At 40.9% G+C, this 19,159-nt stretch overlaps 1 protein-coding gene and 1 non-coding gene across 3 annotated transcripts; both read right to left on the bottom strand.

The window, feature by feature from the left end:
• Positions 1-6,133: 6,133 nt before the first annotated feature.
• snai1b (snail family zinc finger 1b) lies at positions 6,134-16,184 on the bottom strand. 2 transcript variants are annotated; one of them, XM_081609069.1, is made up of 4 exons: positions 15,395-16,184; positions 8,039-10,213; positions 7,245-7,799; positions 6,134-6,960 (listed from the first exon to the last, which is right to left on the bottom strand). In XM_081609069.1, exons 2-4 carry the CDS (start codon positions 8,118-8,120, stop codon positions 6,779-6,781), a joined length of 819 nt encoding a protein of 272 aa, XP_081465195.1. In that variant the 5' UTR covers positions 8,121-10,213; positions 15,395-16,184; the 3' UTR covers positions 6,134-6,778. The 2 variants fall into 2 exon arrangements, with proteins under 2 accessions (XP_081465195.1, XP_008412096.1); XM_008413874.3 differs by lacking the exon at positions 15,395-16,184 and adding an exon at positions 13,800-14,141.
• trnaa-ugc (transfer RNA alanine (anticodon UGC)) lies at positions 14,697-14,768 on the bottom strand. Its single transcript has one exon. It is a non-coding gene; the product is annotated as a tRNA-Ala (tRNA).
• Positions 16,185-19,159: the final 2,975 nt, after the last annotated feature.

The following is a 19,159-nucleotide window of genomic DNA, read 5'->3' on the forward strand; positions in this document are numbered from 1 at the left end:
GCTGGTGGCCCCTTAGGTCCACACAGGCCCTGACACGAGGACAAGAGTGCACCTTGCAACTCCTAGCACTACCAGCAGCACCCTGGAGGCAAATACCTGAATACCTGTGGTTAAAAAAAAGCAGAATCACACAACAGTGTGAGGTGAGAAAAGAGACTAGCATGAATAAAGAGAGAAAAACAGTCAGAACAGGAGAATTTCAGCTGCTGCCAGCTCTAACAGGCTCATCCGGCTCCAAAAAAAACTAATACTTTTCAATCTTCCTACCTTGATTAGCTTGTCACCCATTTTTATCTGCTCTGACGATAACCTCCTCCTCAGTAAGTCAGCTCCATGTATTTTCTCTGTTTTCTCGTGTCATGACATGTTGGCCTTTGCCCAGTTTTCCCTGCGTGTGTGTGTGGTTTAAAACTTTCTTACACACTCCCTTTCTTGCACCACATTTAGTCCTGGGTTGGCTCATCGCTGAAATGAATAGCAGTTCCACTGGAATTTATTTATTTTTTAAATAATTGCATTTGCAAGAGAACATTTAGACATCTTTTATTACCAAAATGAAATTTTTGCAGGTCATCTTCCAGGCACATTTTGTTCCTCCTTCCAATCTGGTTAACAGTTAAAATTAGGAGTTTATTTGAAGACTGAAAACACATTTTTTTGTTAAAGTCATTCTAATTGAACTCTAAATTGATCCTATCCTGTTTTTGTGTACTTACAAAAGTTGTTTTTAAATTGTGTCATGCTACAGACACATTGTCGTGTGATAAATCAACACAACATAGTTCATTGCTGCAAAGTGGAAGAAAAGAGAAACATGGTTTTGATAAATGTGTAACCATGATTTTAATGAACACATTCAGCCTCCTGCACTTAAATGGAAAATCCAGGACAACATCTCAACGTAAAGTTTCACCTAAACCTACAGGTGAAGAAAAGCAGGAAAAAGACCTGTGGTAATTTTGGAGGAGCTGCAAAGATCCACAGCTCAGGTGGGAGAACCTTTGATAGGACAGTGGTCAAATCTAACCTTCAGAAAAAGTGGTAAGAAGAGAGTCATTGTAGAAAAACAGCTGTTGAATCAGTCTTTTGATTGTGAACTTTAGGTTTTGGTTGATAAGTTTTAGTTTTCTTTTAATTTTGCACTAATTTCATAAAGCACTGTAAGTAAACATCAACAAGGAACTGGATGAAACTTTACTTTCCTAAAATTTTCCTCCAAAGTAAAAATCTACTGACTGAGAAAAACATAATAAAAAAATTCTGTTATTTCTCCGTGCTGATAAAATGACTTAAACCTCAATCCAGTAAACATGCAAACTCCCACTTACCTTCTTATTTTGCTGCTATAACTCCTAAATTTTTCCAGTGTTAGACCGATTCTATTCTCTTCTATTCTTCCAGTCTTCCCCCATGCCATGTTCCACCTACTGCAAACCAGATTTTCTCCGTTTGTATTACAGCATGTTGGGTGGATAAAGTGTAACTCTGGCAGATGGTGGGACTCTCTCAGCAGCAGCAGACTCAGATCCACACAGAGGCCACTGTGACATCGAGAGCCGGTGTATCTGTGCAGTTTTGATGACGCCTCTAAACAGATCACTGAGTGGCAGATCAGGACAAACCAGAACGCTGCTCATTCAAAATGAAAGAAAGCTTGTGTTTCATTTACGTTGAGCCAAGACGACATTCTGTATTTCAAAATAAATTAATGTAATTACTTTGTGGCATCAAAAAGTTTAAATATTTAGAAGCATATGAATCACTCATCACGCATTATGTCATTTTGTAATGATGCTCAGAGTGTTTGAGAACCAAAGAAAGCTGTTGCTCGCTTCTGAAAGTGAAATAGTTTCCTATTCTAAGATTTCAGCCACTCGGCAGTTTACCCAGCAGGACCTCGTTTGTCATATTGTTTCATAATTCACTGCTTGTGTTTCCCAATCAATACATGGTCTCCACTGAGCCGTGTTTCTGTGCTGTGTTGTCCATGCTTCTGCTGAAATGATAACGATTTCAAAAAGATATATTGACCACAAGCATGATGACCAATTGAATTTTTAACAGTTTAATCAGATTATTAACTAAATGAGAACATTAATTCAAAAGGCAGCCAGAACTGGCACTCTTGGGGATCTGCAATGATCCACGTCTCAGGTGGGACAATGTGTTGACAGGATTTTTAATTGTATACATAAAAACTAACACTGTATAACACTACAAACACACTCAGACATAGGTGTGGCTGCATCATGCTGTGGGCTGCTTTCTTCATCAGAGACAGGGCAGTTTAGAGGTTAAATAAAAATGTGGACCAAGATTTTTAGAATCATTTCCCTGTCACTTCACAATTGTTCACAGCTTTGTTCTGGTTTATCCAGTAAAATCCCAATGAGTGAACATTGTCCTCTGGATGTTCCTGGTACGCAGGAGCTCTGCAGCAGAGTTTGTGCGCTCTCCAGTATAGAGCGCCAAAGGAAACACGCCCGTTGACCGCTCTCTGCAACACAAAGTTGGACATTTCTGCCACAGACAAAGTGTGTCACGTTTGTTTGTCCTCCTGTCTCTCTGTGGCTCATCCTCTAACCTTTGACCCTGTGGGACAGAGCCTTGCTGTTGAGGAGCAAAGCTAAAGCCTCGTAATGCACACAGACACGTTTTGGTGAAGGGGAGGGCAGGGGGTTTTGGAGGTGGGCAGGAAATGGTGCCCCCTCCCCGAGGCCGCATCCTGTCCTTGGGTAAAACTGCTCTATGGTGCTCAGAGATCTGAGTTCACCATGTGGATCTGTCGCAGAGCGGCACACACTCCAAATGTTTTTGACGATAAAGACGAATTCCTCCTTATTTTGACTCTCAGATAAGCCAGATGCTGATGTGTTTTACATGCTGATCGCCGGTTGCAGCGGCAGCGTCTTAAGTCAGCATATCTCTCTGCTCTCACAGCACATGTCATTGATCAAGTCTGCATTGCAACATGTGGCATTCCTCAGTAAATTCAACTCCCCACTGATTTGATTAATGGCCTGCAAACAGATACACCCATTCTTCTTCAGACACCCACCTCCTCCTCCTCCCTCCAACGTCCAGTCTCTCCTCTCCTGTTGCTTACCTCCTCCTATTATCCTTACATCACCCTTTTATTCCTAGCCTAATGCCATTTATTTTTCCCATACGTGTTGCTTAATTTTCTACTTGGAGGCAGATGAGGCTTAGGTACATTTGAGACTTTTTAATATCTTTTGAAAGGACAAAGGGCTGGAGGAGAGTCTTCTGAGATTGCTCCAGCGGAGAATGTTGGCGCTGAGGCTTTGGGCAGTTGTGTAAGAGCTCTGCAGCTTGTAAGAGGGTTGGAAACTTTAGCCCAGTGACTTAACCCTCTTGGCTTCAACCTGATCCTCCAGTGAATCAGCTCTGCAAAGCCTGACGTTCTGATTTCCTCAACACACTCGCTCTCTCCCACTCAGCATGGGCCACTGTAAACCCCGGCAACCTTAATATAAAATCAACAGACACTCATCCAATCAAGCCCTGTAAATACTGTAAGACAGATGCTTTGAATCAAACACTTGAGGAAAGGACCTGTTTTTACTGTGCTGGTAGAATAATTTCTGTCCTAAGGAAACAAATACGATCATACAAGTGCTCTATGGATTCACATTCAGCTGAACCAATTTCATATTCATGCAATATGTCTCCTACATAAAATCCTACGGCTGCATAGGAGTTTATAGTTTGTAACAGAACCAAATGTGAGATAATTCAGGTTATAAATATTCTTGGAGAGCACTACACGGGCATTTGCATCAGCATGGAGAGAAAACTTTTGGACTCATTTCACAATTATGTTGGGGGGAGAAAAAAGACATCTGTTGATAAAAGAGCTAAGATCTAAAAGATTTAATCTTTTCAGGTTAAAAAGTCTGTAAATCTATTCTCAACGGAACAAAATCCATTGAGTCATGACAGAGAGGGGACAAAAGTCAGCTTCACATTACAAATACATTGTTTGATACATTAATGTGTATCAAACAAAGATGGAAACAGAATACACCTTTAAAATCTGAGGAGGATTTTCAGAGGATAAATTGGACACAAGTTAAATGAAGTAACTTAGAACTTTACAAATAACATCACATCATCATCAACAGCACAATAAATACACCGAAGTTTAAGTTTACCATTTGATCCTGACAAAACCCTGCTCTACAAAGTGATGCATATTTTGATTCAAAACCATAAGATGTTTTGTTTCTTAGTCCTCAAAGTAATACATTCTGAGTGTGAGATAAGAGAAAACACAAATCGCATCCCCAAAGGCAACTCCTTATGGCTCTGGGACAAGCTATGATGCAGTTAACTTAACATGTCAAATGAGTTGTTTAAAAAAAATATAAAGAGCAGTTAAGTCACACAAAATGACGAATACAAGTCAAATATTATCTTAACAATGATCTTTTTCAAGAATAAAACAGAATTAAGCGAAACTAATGAGACATTTGGCACTTTAATGCATCAATGGGCTGAAATTAAAGATGTTGCTTGCCTGAGACAAATCTGTGTGAAGTTTGTCCTTTCGGTATTGTCAAAAAAAACTTATTTTCCATTTCATTATCTTTTTTTTTTTTTTAAGCCAGGAAACACTCATTGAGATTGAAAATGCCTTTTACAAACATCCCTGGCCAGGAGAGCTGCATAAAAACCATTTTAGACACATAAACATTTAAACGCATAAATGCAGTAGGCGCAAAATCCTAAATACATTTACAGTAAGACGTTCTTTTACCCAAGTTCTTTAAAAGTGTTTAGCAAGACCAGCTCCTAGAGACTCAAAGTATTTTGCAGGTAAATCCAGGCAGATGGAGCCACATTTTTCTTGTTAGGGGAAAATCTAAGTGAAAAGACAGCAGAAAGAGACGCCATCGCTCTGCAAGGCGGTGGTATTATATGTCTGTCGCTAATGGTTCAGGAATGCCAAATTAGTCAGGGGACACACGCGTCAGGCTGTGAACATCGAAATACTTTAAGGGGGCCAATATGATACCAAGCATCATTTAAAAGGAAAGATGACAGCTCCAGTGATCTCATCGCCTCGCAGCTAAAGAGTCAGACTGACTCCTACACACCACAAACCAAAAAAAAAAAATTGTCTCCTTAGCAAGATGTCCATTTAATTTCAAAAGCAAGCAGAGAATCAAGTGTAGAGTTTGTGGAGGCAGAATGAAGAAATCGCTAGGAGAAATTGAAATTACACACATCTTTTAAATTCTGCGCATTTTTCTCCAAAGTGCTCGCCCACCGCACGTGTCACGGTCGGCCCTTCAAGCGGGGCTCAGGCCCTCTTTGATTCGCTGCGAGTGCGTAGGTGTGCAGCTGTTAAAACGACTCTCACATTCACATGAGCTCAGAGAGAGAGAGGGAGGGAGGGGGGAAAAAAAGGTAGCAGTCAAATGAAAAATCCCCCCCTGATCAAAGTAAGCTTCTGTATTCAGGGGTTGTGTGTTTGCATGCGCACAGCCTTTAGGGTGCTGTTTACATTGAGCAAGCCAAGTCATGCAATCTGATCTCAAGGTTTGAACGGCGTCCTCAGACACACTGGTGCACGCATGCACCTTTCTGCACCAAGACCAATCGGGAGTAAATTCTGTTACCTCACCAAGACATGCTGGCGTCAGTGTATGTTTCTGTGTGTTTACATTGCTGCTGCAATCTAAACACAAAGCTTCAGGCGGACCCATTACCAGCTGATCTGGACTGCCCTGTCTAATTTACCCGCTTTCTTTTAGATGCCACTTCTTTGACAAGAAGTGAGTGAACAAGGATTTGCACCCTTGCTTATTTGCCCATTCCCCTCCGACCCCACGTCTTTCTGCACAGTCTGCCCGCCAACCCTGCTTGCACGGTGTGTGTGCCCAGTGTTTCCCGACCGACGGGCAGGTGTGTGCAGGTGTTCTACCCATCACTCAACATCATATAAACCTCTCCCCGCTCCCCGTAGCACACACCAACCCATAAAACTGTGTGCATGCTCCATCATCCCATTCACAAACTGTCATGCATGTCCTAATGAACTCTTGTGTCAATACAAAGTCATCTGAAACACTATTACATTAAAAAAAGGAACACACAGAAAACCAGCTGAGTTTGTTAGAAATCCTTTTATTTACAAAAACCATAGATCATGTGCCGCATGTCACCACTTTGCAAATACGCAACTTTGCAAAGTTCATCTATTGAAAGTCATCTTCAACCAAATGTTTAAAAAAAAAAAAGAAAAAAAAGAGGGGGGGGGGGAAGCCGCACATCCAAATAGTTTTAAAAACAGTTTTTGGTCAGGCTCAACTGAGCTTTTATATCCTGGTGTGGTTGTGCAGCGAGGAGGGGGCACATGTTGTCTTGCGTGTGTCACCTGTCGTTGAGGTTGCAGCTAGCGCGTCTCTCAGCGCCCTGCCTCCACGGTGCACCATGCACAGACAGCTGTCTCAACACCCACACATCATGCATGTATAGCATGGTGAGGAATGACATCCTCGCGTACGCACAAACACACCCCGAGGCAGCTGCAACATGGCCGCGGTCCCGGACCGGCCGGCACCAGCGAAGTTTCCTGGGAATTAACTACGCCTTCAGCTGCCACAGAGTTCCAAAAACAATAGTGTGGTTTCATATTTGGCAATCATGAAGTTAAGGCACTTATTAAAAAAAGAAAAACAGGAATCGATGTGGGCGCTGGCTCCTAGCACGACCCAAAGGGGAGCTCCAGCTGTGTCTTCTTTAAGGCGGTCTACGATGAGGGGCAAGACCCAGAGGAGCTGTGTTTATGCAGCAGGGACATGCGGCTGAAGGTCCGGGAGCAAGAGCCGCACTGGTACTTCTTCACCTCTGAGTGGGTCTGCAGGTGGGCGCGCAGGTTGGAGCGGTCGGCGAAGGCCCGGCTGCAGTGCTGACAAGCGAAGGGGCGCTCACCTGGAACAGAGGAACAGAGGACACGGTCAGCACCAGAGCAACGCTTTGCACTCATTAAAGTCATTGTTTTTAAATGATCCTCCGCAGAAAAGAAGTTAATGCTGTTGTTTCTCATGCAGACCCACTGGTGGGGCTGAGATTAGATTGTGTCCTGCTAAGCAATTACATTTGCTCATCGGTCAATAAATATCAATGAGCACAAGGTGCAGCCAATTGCATCAACAAAGTCAAAACAGTGTGAATCAATGGGGTTGGGGGTTGGGGGGGTGACTTAAAATCTTTACCTGTGTGCGTGCGGATGTGTCCTCTGAGCAGCCAGGGCCTGGAGAAGGCTTTGCCGCAAGTCGGGCACACGCAGGGAAGAGTGTGTGAGCGGATGTGCATCTTCAGGGCCCCCAGGCTGGTGTACTCCTTGGAGCAGTGTTTGCAGTGGAAAGCTGGGCGCGGGGATCCCTCTGAGGGAACGGAAGCAGTCTGCAGTAACGGACCGCTTGGGGGGAGCTGGTGGCTGGACAGCTGATGATGCGAGAGTGCAGAGAGGCTGCCGTAGCTCTTGCTGCAGTGTAGACAGTGGAAGATGTTCTGGATGACCTCCGGGCTGGGGGGATCCGAGGTGCGGCCGCCGTCCTCTTCTTCCTCTCCGCTGCTGCTGGAGGGAGAGCTGGTGAGGTTCAGAGGGCCCAGCGGAGAGGGAGGCAGGGACGCCGGGGTGATTGGGGAGAGAGGGGCAGGCAGGGCATCGGAGCTGGTGAAGAAGGGGCTGCTGGGATGGCAAGTGAGCGCAGACGCGTTGTTTTGTGTTGGAAGTTCGGCCAGTGGAAAGCTTTCTGGGACAAAAGCTGAAAACAAAAGAGGAAGTTCAGTCAGGTGGGGTTAAACAGATGATCTAAGCTCGTTATCATTCTCGCTCTCGGGTTGCACTCTACACAGCATCAACCTTTCTCATCAACACATTTTCCAGGCGAATAGATCAGTCTTTTCACCTGCAGGCTACATTCACAACTCTTTCCTGGCTGCAGGTACTTAGATGTAGCGTTTTAACAGTGGATTTGTTGTAGTATTTCCTTTAAAAACTCACCTGTTTGACTTTCCAGATGGCTCTCTCTGTAGTAAAGCTTCTTGTTGGAGAAATACTTCTTGACGAGAAAAGATCGAGGCATTTTGAGCTCGGTTTTGTCCTCAGCCGGAACAAATAAGACTATCTCTCCACAACCAAACGCCGCCTGCGTCCCCCCGTGCTCCTGGCTTGATGGCTATTTCCAGACGGACGGAGTTGAAAACTCACAGACAACCTGCGAAGTTGCGTGTACCTCTCTGTTAAAGTTCGCCTCTTTATATTGAGGGGGAGAAAGCCGCGGGGTGGGAACGTCCCCGCCCAAAGACACACCCCTGCACTGCGGGGCGCCACCGTCCCCTCAGATCACAGGTACCCAAAGTGCCCAAAATCTGCGCTGAGAGTGTCGGCGACTGTGCATATCACCACGGCTCTACACCGTAGGCTTTTACTGAAATATGGATTTTGAATTAGGTAAAAAAATAAATCTAATTAAATCAAATTAAATAAATGACCAGATTGGAATTTTGGGTGTTCAGGAGTTAAAGCTTAAATGTTCTTTTTTACTTCATGACACAGTGCGACCTGCTGCAGTTCGGGTTCTCATAGGGACTGTCATCAAATTACCAGATAAATCACACATTCAAACGATAGCAAATTTATCCTGCACTGTTTTTCTGAAAGTGATTAACAATTAATGTCAAAATTAAAGTTATTGATTTTTTAAAAATGGGTATTCATTTCATGAGAAAATTAAAATCTAATTTCAACTTGCGTATTTTCCCCCTAACTAGTGAAAACGATACATAAATTCAAATATAATCTACTTATGTCATATAAAAATACAAAACAAGATGCAAAAAGTACAATCAAGGAAAACAAGTTAGCGGTCATTTGAAAATATATGTTTTCCATAAAAATATTCATGCAAAGTACGAATTATTTTATACAGTAGCGTGATTCACTGTGGTCACATGATGTAAAACCTTAAATACCTCATTAGCCACGAATTAATTTAAATTAACTCGCTATGTTCAGTGAGAGCTACAAGAAATGACTTAAACAAACAAAGTATCATATTTCTAAAACTAAGTTAAGCATGCACTCCAGATAAGCCACTTGTATCACAGCGCAAACTGTTGATTTAAAAGAAGAAGAAAAAAACAAGAAAATAAAATTTCTTGCGTCATTTAGTCAATAATTTGTTGATGATCCCTTAGTCTCTGTGGGTTCTGAGCAAGTTAAGGGAACAAGTCTAAGTACTGTCTCAGGACCAGGACGGGGTGAGAAAAAAAGGAAATAAAGACACCACTAAAACAAGAGTTGATCTTTGTTTAATTTACAGTTTAGTTTAGCTGGGTCAAAAATCCGGTGGGGCGTCCCCGTGCCGGCTGAGAAGTCTGAATTTATTTCTCATATTTCCAGAAAAAAATGTTTTAATATCAGGCTGAAAAAGGGATACATGTTTCCAACGGTCCCGCAGAGACAATCGAGCCTCTATCACTCTACACGGACACAGAGATGAGGAAAAAGGCATTTTGTTCATAAAAAAAAAAGGAGAGACAAACGACCTGTCCTCTTTAACCACTCCTCAACACAAAAAGCTCAGTTCATCCTGATCTGTTCTCCTCTCCGCTCTCAGTAGGAGATCATTCAGAGTGAATAGGAGCGGCACTGTTCTCCTGCTTCCTCGCTGCGGGAATCGAGGTCAAAAAAAAAAAAAAATAAAAAATTTAAGCGAGCAGACAGGAACCAAATGATGATGTAAAGTGGGAGCTATTTGAGCGCCTGCCTTGGGGTGGTGTGAAATTCTGGGAGGAAATGAGCAGTAAATTCAATCTGCACGTTCCGCTAAAAAAAAAAAAAAAAAAAGTTTTAATTGGGCCAGAATTTTATATTTTTCCTCCTTTTAGTTATACGTTTCATTTGAAATGATTGCATATTTCGCTTGTGTTGAGACTGCTGGTGCGCAAAGTGTTTGAAAACGCGCACCGGGTGGCTGCCAGTCATCAGACAGGAATGTCTCAGCCTTTAACTGGAGCTATTTAGCATCGCAAAGGGAGTCAGATGCCGGCTGATGGGGCGGGTTGGTGCACCTGTCCAAAAGGCGCTTTTGTCACCGAATGCCCAAAAGTTCACACGTCGTTACGGCGCTTGTTGATCCTGACGCCACGTAGGCTGCGGGTCAGCAGGGCAGGGCTGCAGTCAAAACAAAACGGCGAAAAGCCAAGAGACACGTGAGAAAGCAATCTTCCTTCACGCTGATGATTCTTTGAGCTTGAAGAGACAACTTGATACGAGTTCTTCTGCCCGTATCACCTTGTGCGTTTCTCGGCTCCTGCATTCATCGCTGTGCGAGTGAAAACAGGTGATTAAACTGTGGTGACGATTCAATTCGTGGAGCGGCGGGGGGGGGGGGGTGGTTGGGGGGCAATTTGTCTGTAGGGAAGACTGCGGACAATTTGTGTTAGAGTGACCCTGCGACATGGACAGTTTTCTGCAGGGAACAGATGTTCCACTCATCTGTGGCTCCAGGCATGAACCAAACACAGAAGCTTTCACAGATTGCGCGGTTCTTCTCTGAAATCACCGCAGCAGAAAGGAATGCAGCTTTCAAGAATGAGAAAGTTGGCCTCGTGATTCCCCCCCCTTTTTCAATATAATAAGTCGCAATAATTGGCAAAGATGCAAAAATATTCTGCTGATAAATCAGTTCCTTACTTTCCTGCGCAGGTTGCAAAAAAGTTGATTTAGACAGATTTGGAATCTTGGCCTTAAAACCAACAATAAACATCTCTGTAAGCGTGCTGTGAAATGTGGTGGTGGCGTGGCAGCATTTTGTTGTGGGATTTTTGTTCTGGTCAGAGTTAAATGACCCAGAAAAAGTACAGGTCTACATCCTTAGCGAGGCTTGAAATTTATCTGTTCTGCAGTCGCTGTGAGTTTAATTTGACTAAACTTCAGTTGTTTTGCAAAAAAATAAATAAAGGGACATAAATGTTCTAAATGTGCAAGCTTAGCAAAGGCACATCCCAAAAGTCTTACAACTGGACGTGTGTTCAAACTTTCTTATTTTGCTTGTAAAGAATTTTTAAATGCATCATTTCCCATTTCTTCACCTTCATACACTACTCAGTGTTACTCAGCATGAAATACGTTGAGGTTTTTGGTTATAAGGTGACAAGGAGTTGGTGTGAATACTTTTGCAAGATGCTGAATTTTCTGTTTTTAATCAATAGTTCAAACTCAAGCACAACAACAGCAACAAAAAAACATCATAGTTCCCACATGCAGATGCTACATCAAACTTTAGGTGAAACTGAAAAAAAACCCAAACTAAAATCTCAAGGATTTTCTTTCACAACAAAATCGTTTTTGATCATTCCAGCTCTCAATTTTCTGTTCTAACTGCTTTTCAGAGCCTAACGGTGCTGACTTCATCATGAATTTGAATAGAAGCAACACCCAAGCATCTATTGTCACTGTATGCATGCATCAAGTGCACGTTTACATTTCAAAACCCCCCCCATCTACTATCTCAGACCAATCAGGTGCATTGTAACCATTCAGTCAGTTGAAGAGACAGGTAACGACCACTTGATTACATTTACATTGAGTCAATGGAGGTTGTTCAGCGGAGACAGAGGAATCTGCTCTCTTTTGATTGAATCTGTAGTGCGCCTCTTAAAGTCCATCAGATTTATTCTGAAAGCCATGGGATAAATCTGTGATGAACGACCCCCGTTCATTTATTCCCGACGTACTCTAAATGCTCCATTCGTTTTCACGGCTGCGTCTTTGTTTGCTTGTAACACGCAAACTAGGGCGCATGTGTAAGTGTTGCCCTGCAGTTCAGAGGTCCACAAGGAGGAAGATAAGATTATCCCACAGGAATGCGCAGCAGTTCATGTGGACACCAACTCCTTCATGTGATCTGAAGAAGTTCACACAAAACATTGTGCGTTTAGCTCTTTGAGCAAGACGTGCTCTGTGTCCGAGCATGACGTGATGAGAAATTTACAACATGACCACTGAAAGTCTCGTCTATCATTTCTACTCAGCATGATCCATTTTGACATATTTTCATTGTGTAAGCATAAAGCAGGTCACTTTTGAAAACGAGACCTTATTTCTCAGTGAGATTTACCTCTCTCTATATATATATATTTATACACTCCTATCTACTGCTATTATCAAGTCTGACTCTTTCATTCAGACTTCAACTGCTTAATAACGGGGCAGATTTATATTCACATTTTCATTTCTTTGTGCTCACGCCGCTTGTTTGCAGAGCGCGTCAATTTACAGACCAAGTGAGGTTTTACACATCCATCGGCAAATGGTAATCATGCCAGTCATTATTAGATTTGTCCACAGTTGTATTGTTGCATGCGAGCGAGAACAAACGAGACTGAATTACAAGCAAACATCTCATCTACATCTCACACACAGGTGGAAACATTGTCTATTTTTATGTGAGGTGGTGAAATTAAATGTTAGCTCAAAACCCAGAGAGAAAATGATGGGGAATGGGGTTTGTTAGAGCATGTTCAAGATTTATTTCCCTTTAACTTGACCTACAAATTCTTAGATTGAGCACCTTGTATTTGGATGTTATCCTGATGTGAGCTTGTGTTTTTATATTTCAGTACTTTCTGAACAGGTGGACCTGTCCTTTCATGCATTATTCAAAAACCTAAGATATTTTGTCATGTGAAATCATGTGAAATTTTTTCTACAAATGAAAATTTCTTTTTCAAAAATGCAGTTAAGGTATGCAAACATGTAAGGTATGCAGTTCATTCCTCTTTGCCTAATATTGTCATGTTTTGTTTCCTTGCCTTTATAGCTCTCATACAACATGCTTTTTCAATTTGCTCTGTACAAAAAAATCTGCATTTCTGTAGAACTTAAAGGGTTTTAATTTTTGCGCTACATCGTGGTTTTGATATTATTGCTGTTGTTGTTGATCATGGGTTATTTATATTTACTCAGCAAATTCAAATTTCACACGACCTACATACTAAATTAGCGCCACCTGCTGTTAGAGACGTCAACCAGCTCTTGAAAATACTCTAATTTGCCACAAGATGGCGACAAAGAATTATTTGTTCTCAAACTATTAATGTTTCTGATCACATTGTACTTTTTTTTATCCTTTACAGAACTACAAAAAGTATGAGAAGTCAGGAACATTTTACTGAACAAAAGTTTTGAAAAATTATCAAAAAGATAAACCGTTTGAAATAGTTTAATTTAAAACGATTCCATCAAAAAATTTATTTTTGATTAAAAAAAAATTGTTTTAAGGAAACTGTGCCTCAACATTGTTGATGTTAAAACAAAAATAAAAATAAAAAGCTCAGAAATAATTTTATTGTAAGAATTTTTTATTCTTACTTGCTCAATAATGAACATAACTGGTTTAAACAATGCAACCTGAACTTTCTTATTAAAAGGAAAGGATGTAACTTTCTAACTTTGGGGATACATCTTTTTCCCCATTTTATTGGTCTGGAAAATGTTGGAGACCATTATCTTCCAAAGCACTTCTACTTTGTGCGATATTTCAGAAGCTGTGTAGGTCTTTACAAATCTGAGGCTCTGCATTCTTTGAAGAGGTAGAGCCTTTTTCCAGGAAACTCTTACAAACAAGTTCTACTTGGTTTGTTTTCTTCTAATTAAATGCCATCATTTACATACCACAATTAGTAACAGCTTTTGGAGGTAACGCTGGATACCTCCTTACCAAAGGACTTTCAAAAATCTGGCTTCGTCTGCCTACCTGAGTGCTGAATGTAACTGCTGAAGGATAGATGGATGACATGAGCCTGATGGCACTGCAGGGCAGCAGCATGCAGGTGAACCAAATGAGTTTGATTGGAGAGATGAGAACTGAGGAGGAAAACAAAGCAGGCAGATGGGCCAAATTGACTCTTTCTGTCAATTTCTGTCTGAAATTGACAGAAAGAGTCAATTTCAGGTGCGACAAACCTCAGTCCTCTGAAAATGGGTTCTCCAACTCTTACATGCCTCTGTGTTCAAAACTACCTGAAAAAAATGGTGGCACCTCATAAATATAGCGCAGGTTCCACTGAGCTCTCCTGCCATCAGTTTAGGTGTATAGTAGACATACATCAAAAAGGTTGATTTATTTCACTATTTCAGTATTCAAATTGCATCTGTTTATGTTTTAAAGTGCCTTGAAAGAACACTTCTTATGAACTGGCCCAATATAAATTACTGAAATTAATTTATCTCAACTCTTTTGAAAGGTTCTCTGCAAGGGCGACGTTTAGAAAACCTCCCGCAAGTTTGTCCTGAAGTTTTAAATAAACTTTAACATTTAATTTTTCGCAATTAAAATCTATTGGAGGGAAACGTTCATTTTCAAAAGCAATTGTACTAATTTAATTTAGTTGAAACAACATTCATTTCATTTTTGTAAAACAATAAATTTCTAAAGTAAAACGTACCACGACACCTAATTTGCTCCATAAACATGATCTGGAAATTTACATACAGTTCCTTCTTACCTCCACCACGATATGTTTTCACCCGTTTCTTCATTATTTTTCTTACTAAGGCTACTCTGCAAAGATTTATTTATTAAAATGCGATCGGCGGTTTCTTCACGAAAGTTGTGAATCAAAGACGTTAAAAAAAAAATCTCGAAAAAGAGTGGAGATGCCGGGGATTGAACCCGGGGCCTCATACATGCAAAGCATGCGCTCTACCACTGAGCTACATCCCCTACTGGATTCTCAGGCCACCAGGAAGTAGTTTTAAACATAACCGTCAGTTGAGTTACCGTCTACTGAAAAGTACTTTATGTACTAAAGCTTATTTGCGACCTACTTCCAGTCATTATTTTGCCGTTTCAATTTCCACATTTTCACCAAGTTTCCCCTCCGTGTTCCGAATAATGTAAATTTTTATTTAAGCATATTTTTACAATTCGTTGAAGTGGCGTTTTTTTTTATGTGACGACTAACTGATGCGAGTACAAGTAATGAAAAATAAAGATGTTTGCTCTAATTTAAGTTATTATTTTAGTTAGTTATTATGTTTTCTGATGCTTTGTGCTATTTTTAACCTTGCTTTTAGGCGGCCGACACATCTGCGTCTATCTGACCAAGGAGCTCCTGATGATCCCACACTGAGTGAAGAGCAAATAATTAACTGACAGTGCTGAAGGACAGCCAGACAAGGTCGCCGTCTATATTTTCTTAAATGAATGGCGCCTGAAACTCATTTCTTGTCATCCGTGACAGCATAATCCTTTAGAGAATTTAAAATAGCTCTCCAGGTTACGTTTCGTAATACTCTACAGGGGGGAGCATTGCCCCCTTCCGTCTGTTGAGCACAGACTGTTCTCACCCATGTTTATCGGTGTGTATGTAGTCTTTGGCAAGGACACTGTCTCCAGACCCTGCTTGCTCTGGCCTTGTAGGGCTAGATCCATTGGATGCAGATTCTGCAGGAGAGTTGTCTTTGTAGACCAGGGACCTCCCAGGAAAAAGAAGATCTGTCAATTTTGCTGCATCCTGTCATGTAAATTTGGTTTTAAAGAGTGCAATCAGGCCATGGTGCCGAGTAAGCAATATCAACATAGTGCTGTTGACGAGAGGTTATCTGGGGACTGTGTGAAGAGTTTCAAGTACAGACAGGCTGCATGCAATATGAGACAAGCAGAGGAGTTAGTCATCTAAGGCCACAGACCGACTAACACTAGTGGACGGTGTCAGGAGAAATGATTTGGGGTTTGGCATGTGGTGGAGCTTAAATGTTTTTACTTAAATTATTTTAAAATAGCCTTTTATGTCTCCGAGGATGTCTATTCAGGCCACTGACTGTCATACAGCCAAACAATGCTGATGTGTTTTTAACATAAGTTATTAAATCAAATGAAGACCCAGTCAGTGGAGAGGAATATGTTATGACAAGGTATGGTGGCCCAGGGTCAACAAAACGCAAAAGCCACACCAAAAGTCACAATGGAAGTCATGCTATACTATACTATGTAGTTCCAAATGTGCCAGAAATATTTGTCTGTCTGTTCATAATGAAACCCCTTTTCCTCTTTCGCTCTCAAAGTTTTATTATATTAGCATAATTTCAGTTTAAGCATAACCTAGTGTGGTTTTTCCTCTTGTGTTGTGGCTTTTGCATTTTGTTGACCTTTCTGAGCCACTATAACAGCCAGCAGTTATGCACATCACAAACTTGGCCTGCATAGAAAAGCAGCAAAAGGAAAGCTGGTGTAAGAAGTCCAGTTTTCAGTGTGGCACAATTTAATCTCTATGTGGGACACGGTATGTAGAAGAAGGTGCAGTGGCAAGAAATCTAACAGAGCACATCACTCTGAATACTCCACTACCAAAGTGAAACATTGTGGCATCAGCATCATGCTTTGAGGTGGCTTTTTCTCAGCAATCTGAAAGTTAGAGATGAACAGAGCTGGAGAAAAACATTTTTTAAAATGTTGCAAAAGTCTTGAGCCTATAGCTTTACCTTTTAAAATGACAAACAACCCCAAACATATAGGCAGAGTTGTAATCGAAAGCTGCTGTCTTGCAAGTCAGAATTTGAGCTATTTTACAAAGCAGAAGGGGAAAAAGCATCAATCTTAAGATAAGCAAAGCAATTAGAGACATCACACCAAAAACTTGCAGCTGTAATAGCAACAAAAGGCATTTATACAAAATATTAGCTGAATACAAATGAATACACATTGTTGTTGTTCTTATTCTTTTATAATAGGACCCTTGTATCACATTTAGGGACTACATTTTATATGTTCATTATTGTAAAAAAAATATCCTTATGTGCTGAAGAGGAAGAGGTTTTACATATCTCTTAAAATTAGTGCCAGTTGTTTGGTGGTAACACTTCTTATCACTGGGGGCTGCTGTCTTATCGTCAGCCAGACGGTAGGAGACCTAAGACAAGAGAGACACTAAAAATAAAGCCTACCCTACATGCACGATGAATGTAAATACATTAAGCATCTAAACTAAAGAATTAAAATGAGCTAAGTAAAATCAGAGGATGTGAAGGATCACACCTTTTTTTCTGTCTGATTTGACAAAATGTCTTTTACCACCATCTGATAAATAAATTAAAGCTGTTTAAATGAGAGAGAGAGAGATAAGGGCGACAAAGTTGTGGCTTTTGACCTGGTTTCCTGACGAGCATAGAAAACTGCAGGACTCTTAGGGAACTTAGCTGAAATGAATTAAGGAAAAGGGGAAAAAAACAATAATCACGACTGCCTTTTGGATATTTAATTAGTAAGCTTGAGCTGCAATTATTTGTGCGCTATAATCATTTCTAGCGCATAATAGCAAACGCAAACGTCTTGACACGTACCCGTTTCATGTTTTGCATGTTTTCTACCGAAAACCCTATAAAAACACTGTAAGGGCATGACAAAACAAGCGCTACCAGGGCTGTGACTTGTCCCGATTAACTTGAGAGCACAAACATTAGACACAGATGCACATGCTGTGTCTAATGTGCACAGCATGTGCACATTAGACACAACATTCACATTCAAACATTCGGTGAATGTTTGAATGTGTTCAAACATTCACCGAATGCTCAGCGTGTCACTTGAGTTTGGATGCCATTATCACTGCAGTGTGTTCAGTGTGTTTCTGTCTCTCGGTGTGCCTGCGTGCTTCAGTTACCCAGCACCTGGTAACTGTATCGGCCTCGCCACCCAGACTTAGGAAAGCTTTGTGGACTGCTTTTATTTAAAAACCTGACATCTGCATGAGAAATCTGTGACACACTCAGCAGGAATCTTGAGACAGGTGTGGTGTTTTTTGTTCATAGTTTCCAGCTGAGTTTCTGTTATTGTTGCTTCCTTACAGTGCAGCACCAAAACACTGACTGTTTTGCAACCTTTTTATACTATACTTTGTACTTGACATGATTTTGCACATTTCATTGTATGTTGTCAAAAAACTGAGAACTCTGTAAAAGTGTGCAGACAAAAAAAAAAAAAGTGAGGCCTTCACAAATTCTCCGTCTAGTTAATCATTAATGATTTCAGCTTTTAATACACAATTTCATGTCTGTCGCTGAATGTCAGTGGTTGTTAACAGAAAGGTGCCAAAGATCCCAACTTCACGCAGGTTTCCTGTTATGTTTTCTGCTATGCAAAGACACAATACAGGATCAGGCTTTGAAGTCCAGGAGCCTTTTAAGCCTGAATGATTCATGGGACAGCGTGATGTGGCTTAAGCAAAACATTTGTAGGAGTGAAGATGTGAGCTTAAACAGCAGCAGTGGATCCAGAAGAGGTGAAAGACTTTTTAAAAATGAAGGTTTTTCTAAGAAGCAAAGAATAAACGATTGGGAATTAAACAGAAATAGAAATATCCTTAGGGCTCAAAACTTCACGGTACGTGTTATATCAAATCTGATCAGTTATATAAAGGTTTTACTGTATTTTATAGCAGAAAAGTCCATGATAATTTATGAACTTCTGTTTATTCAGTTTTGTCATGTGGGGTATGTATTATTAGATTGCACTGTTTAGTAATGTTCTGTTCAGTGATAGTTTTTCTATTCTAGTATAGCTTCAATTTACCATCAACTCTCTCATGAGAAGGGTTCTGCCTGCCTCTTGCTTATGTTTTTGTCCAGTTCCACAAAAGCACATGAAAGGACCAAATGTAATACATACTGTACACTTACCAAAACAAGATGTATTATAAAAAATATATATCGCTAAGCTGTCCCATTTAGACTGGAACTCTAACTTTGATTCCAGTTAAATTTTTTGACATGTCAATGGTTTATTCTAGTTTCCGTTGGCCTGGTAAGACTTTTTACTACTAAACATTATCCAACTAGCCGTCCTTTTTTTATATACTTTTATCCAAGGAGAGAGCAAATTCTCTTCTGCTATACAGGAATGTGGCGGTACACCATGGAACTTAAAGGTAACTTATAGTGACTAAACTTAATTGCACTTGCACTTGAGAGAATCCATGCATGCAGAAGGAGAATCTGAGTGCATTCCCAGCACTCTGCAATATACACTAATATGTGGAAGTGAATATATTTGAAGAGCAGCAAAGCTGTTTGGAGATCGATCAGGTGTGCAATTCTTTATGGAGTAATATTTTTAAA

This window comes from Poecilia reticulata, chromosome 7 (genome assembly GCF_904066995.2).
Source record: "Poecilia reticulata chromosome 7, P_reticulata-male-v2, whole genome shotgun sequence".
Classification (NCBI taxonomy): Eukaryota; Metazoa; Chordata; class Actinopteri; order Cyprinodontiformes; family Poeciliidae; genus Poecilia; species Poecilia reticulata.

Bases quoted from the DNA above. Each gene is read 5' to 3' on its own strand.
- snai1b (XM_081609069.1), bottom strand. From the start codon at position 8,120: ATGCCTCGATCTTTTCTCGTCAAGAAGTATTTCTCCAACAAGAAGCTT. The intron at 7,800-8,038 runs GTGAGTTTTTAA...TTTTGTTTTCAG, and splicing joins CCATCTGGAAAGTCAAACAG to CTTTTGTCCCAGAAAGCTTT. The intron at 6,961-7,244 runs GTAAAGATTTTA...CCTCTGTTCCAG, and splicing joins ACACATCCGCACGCACACAG to GTGAGCGCCCCTTCGCTTGT.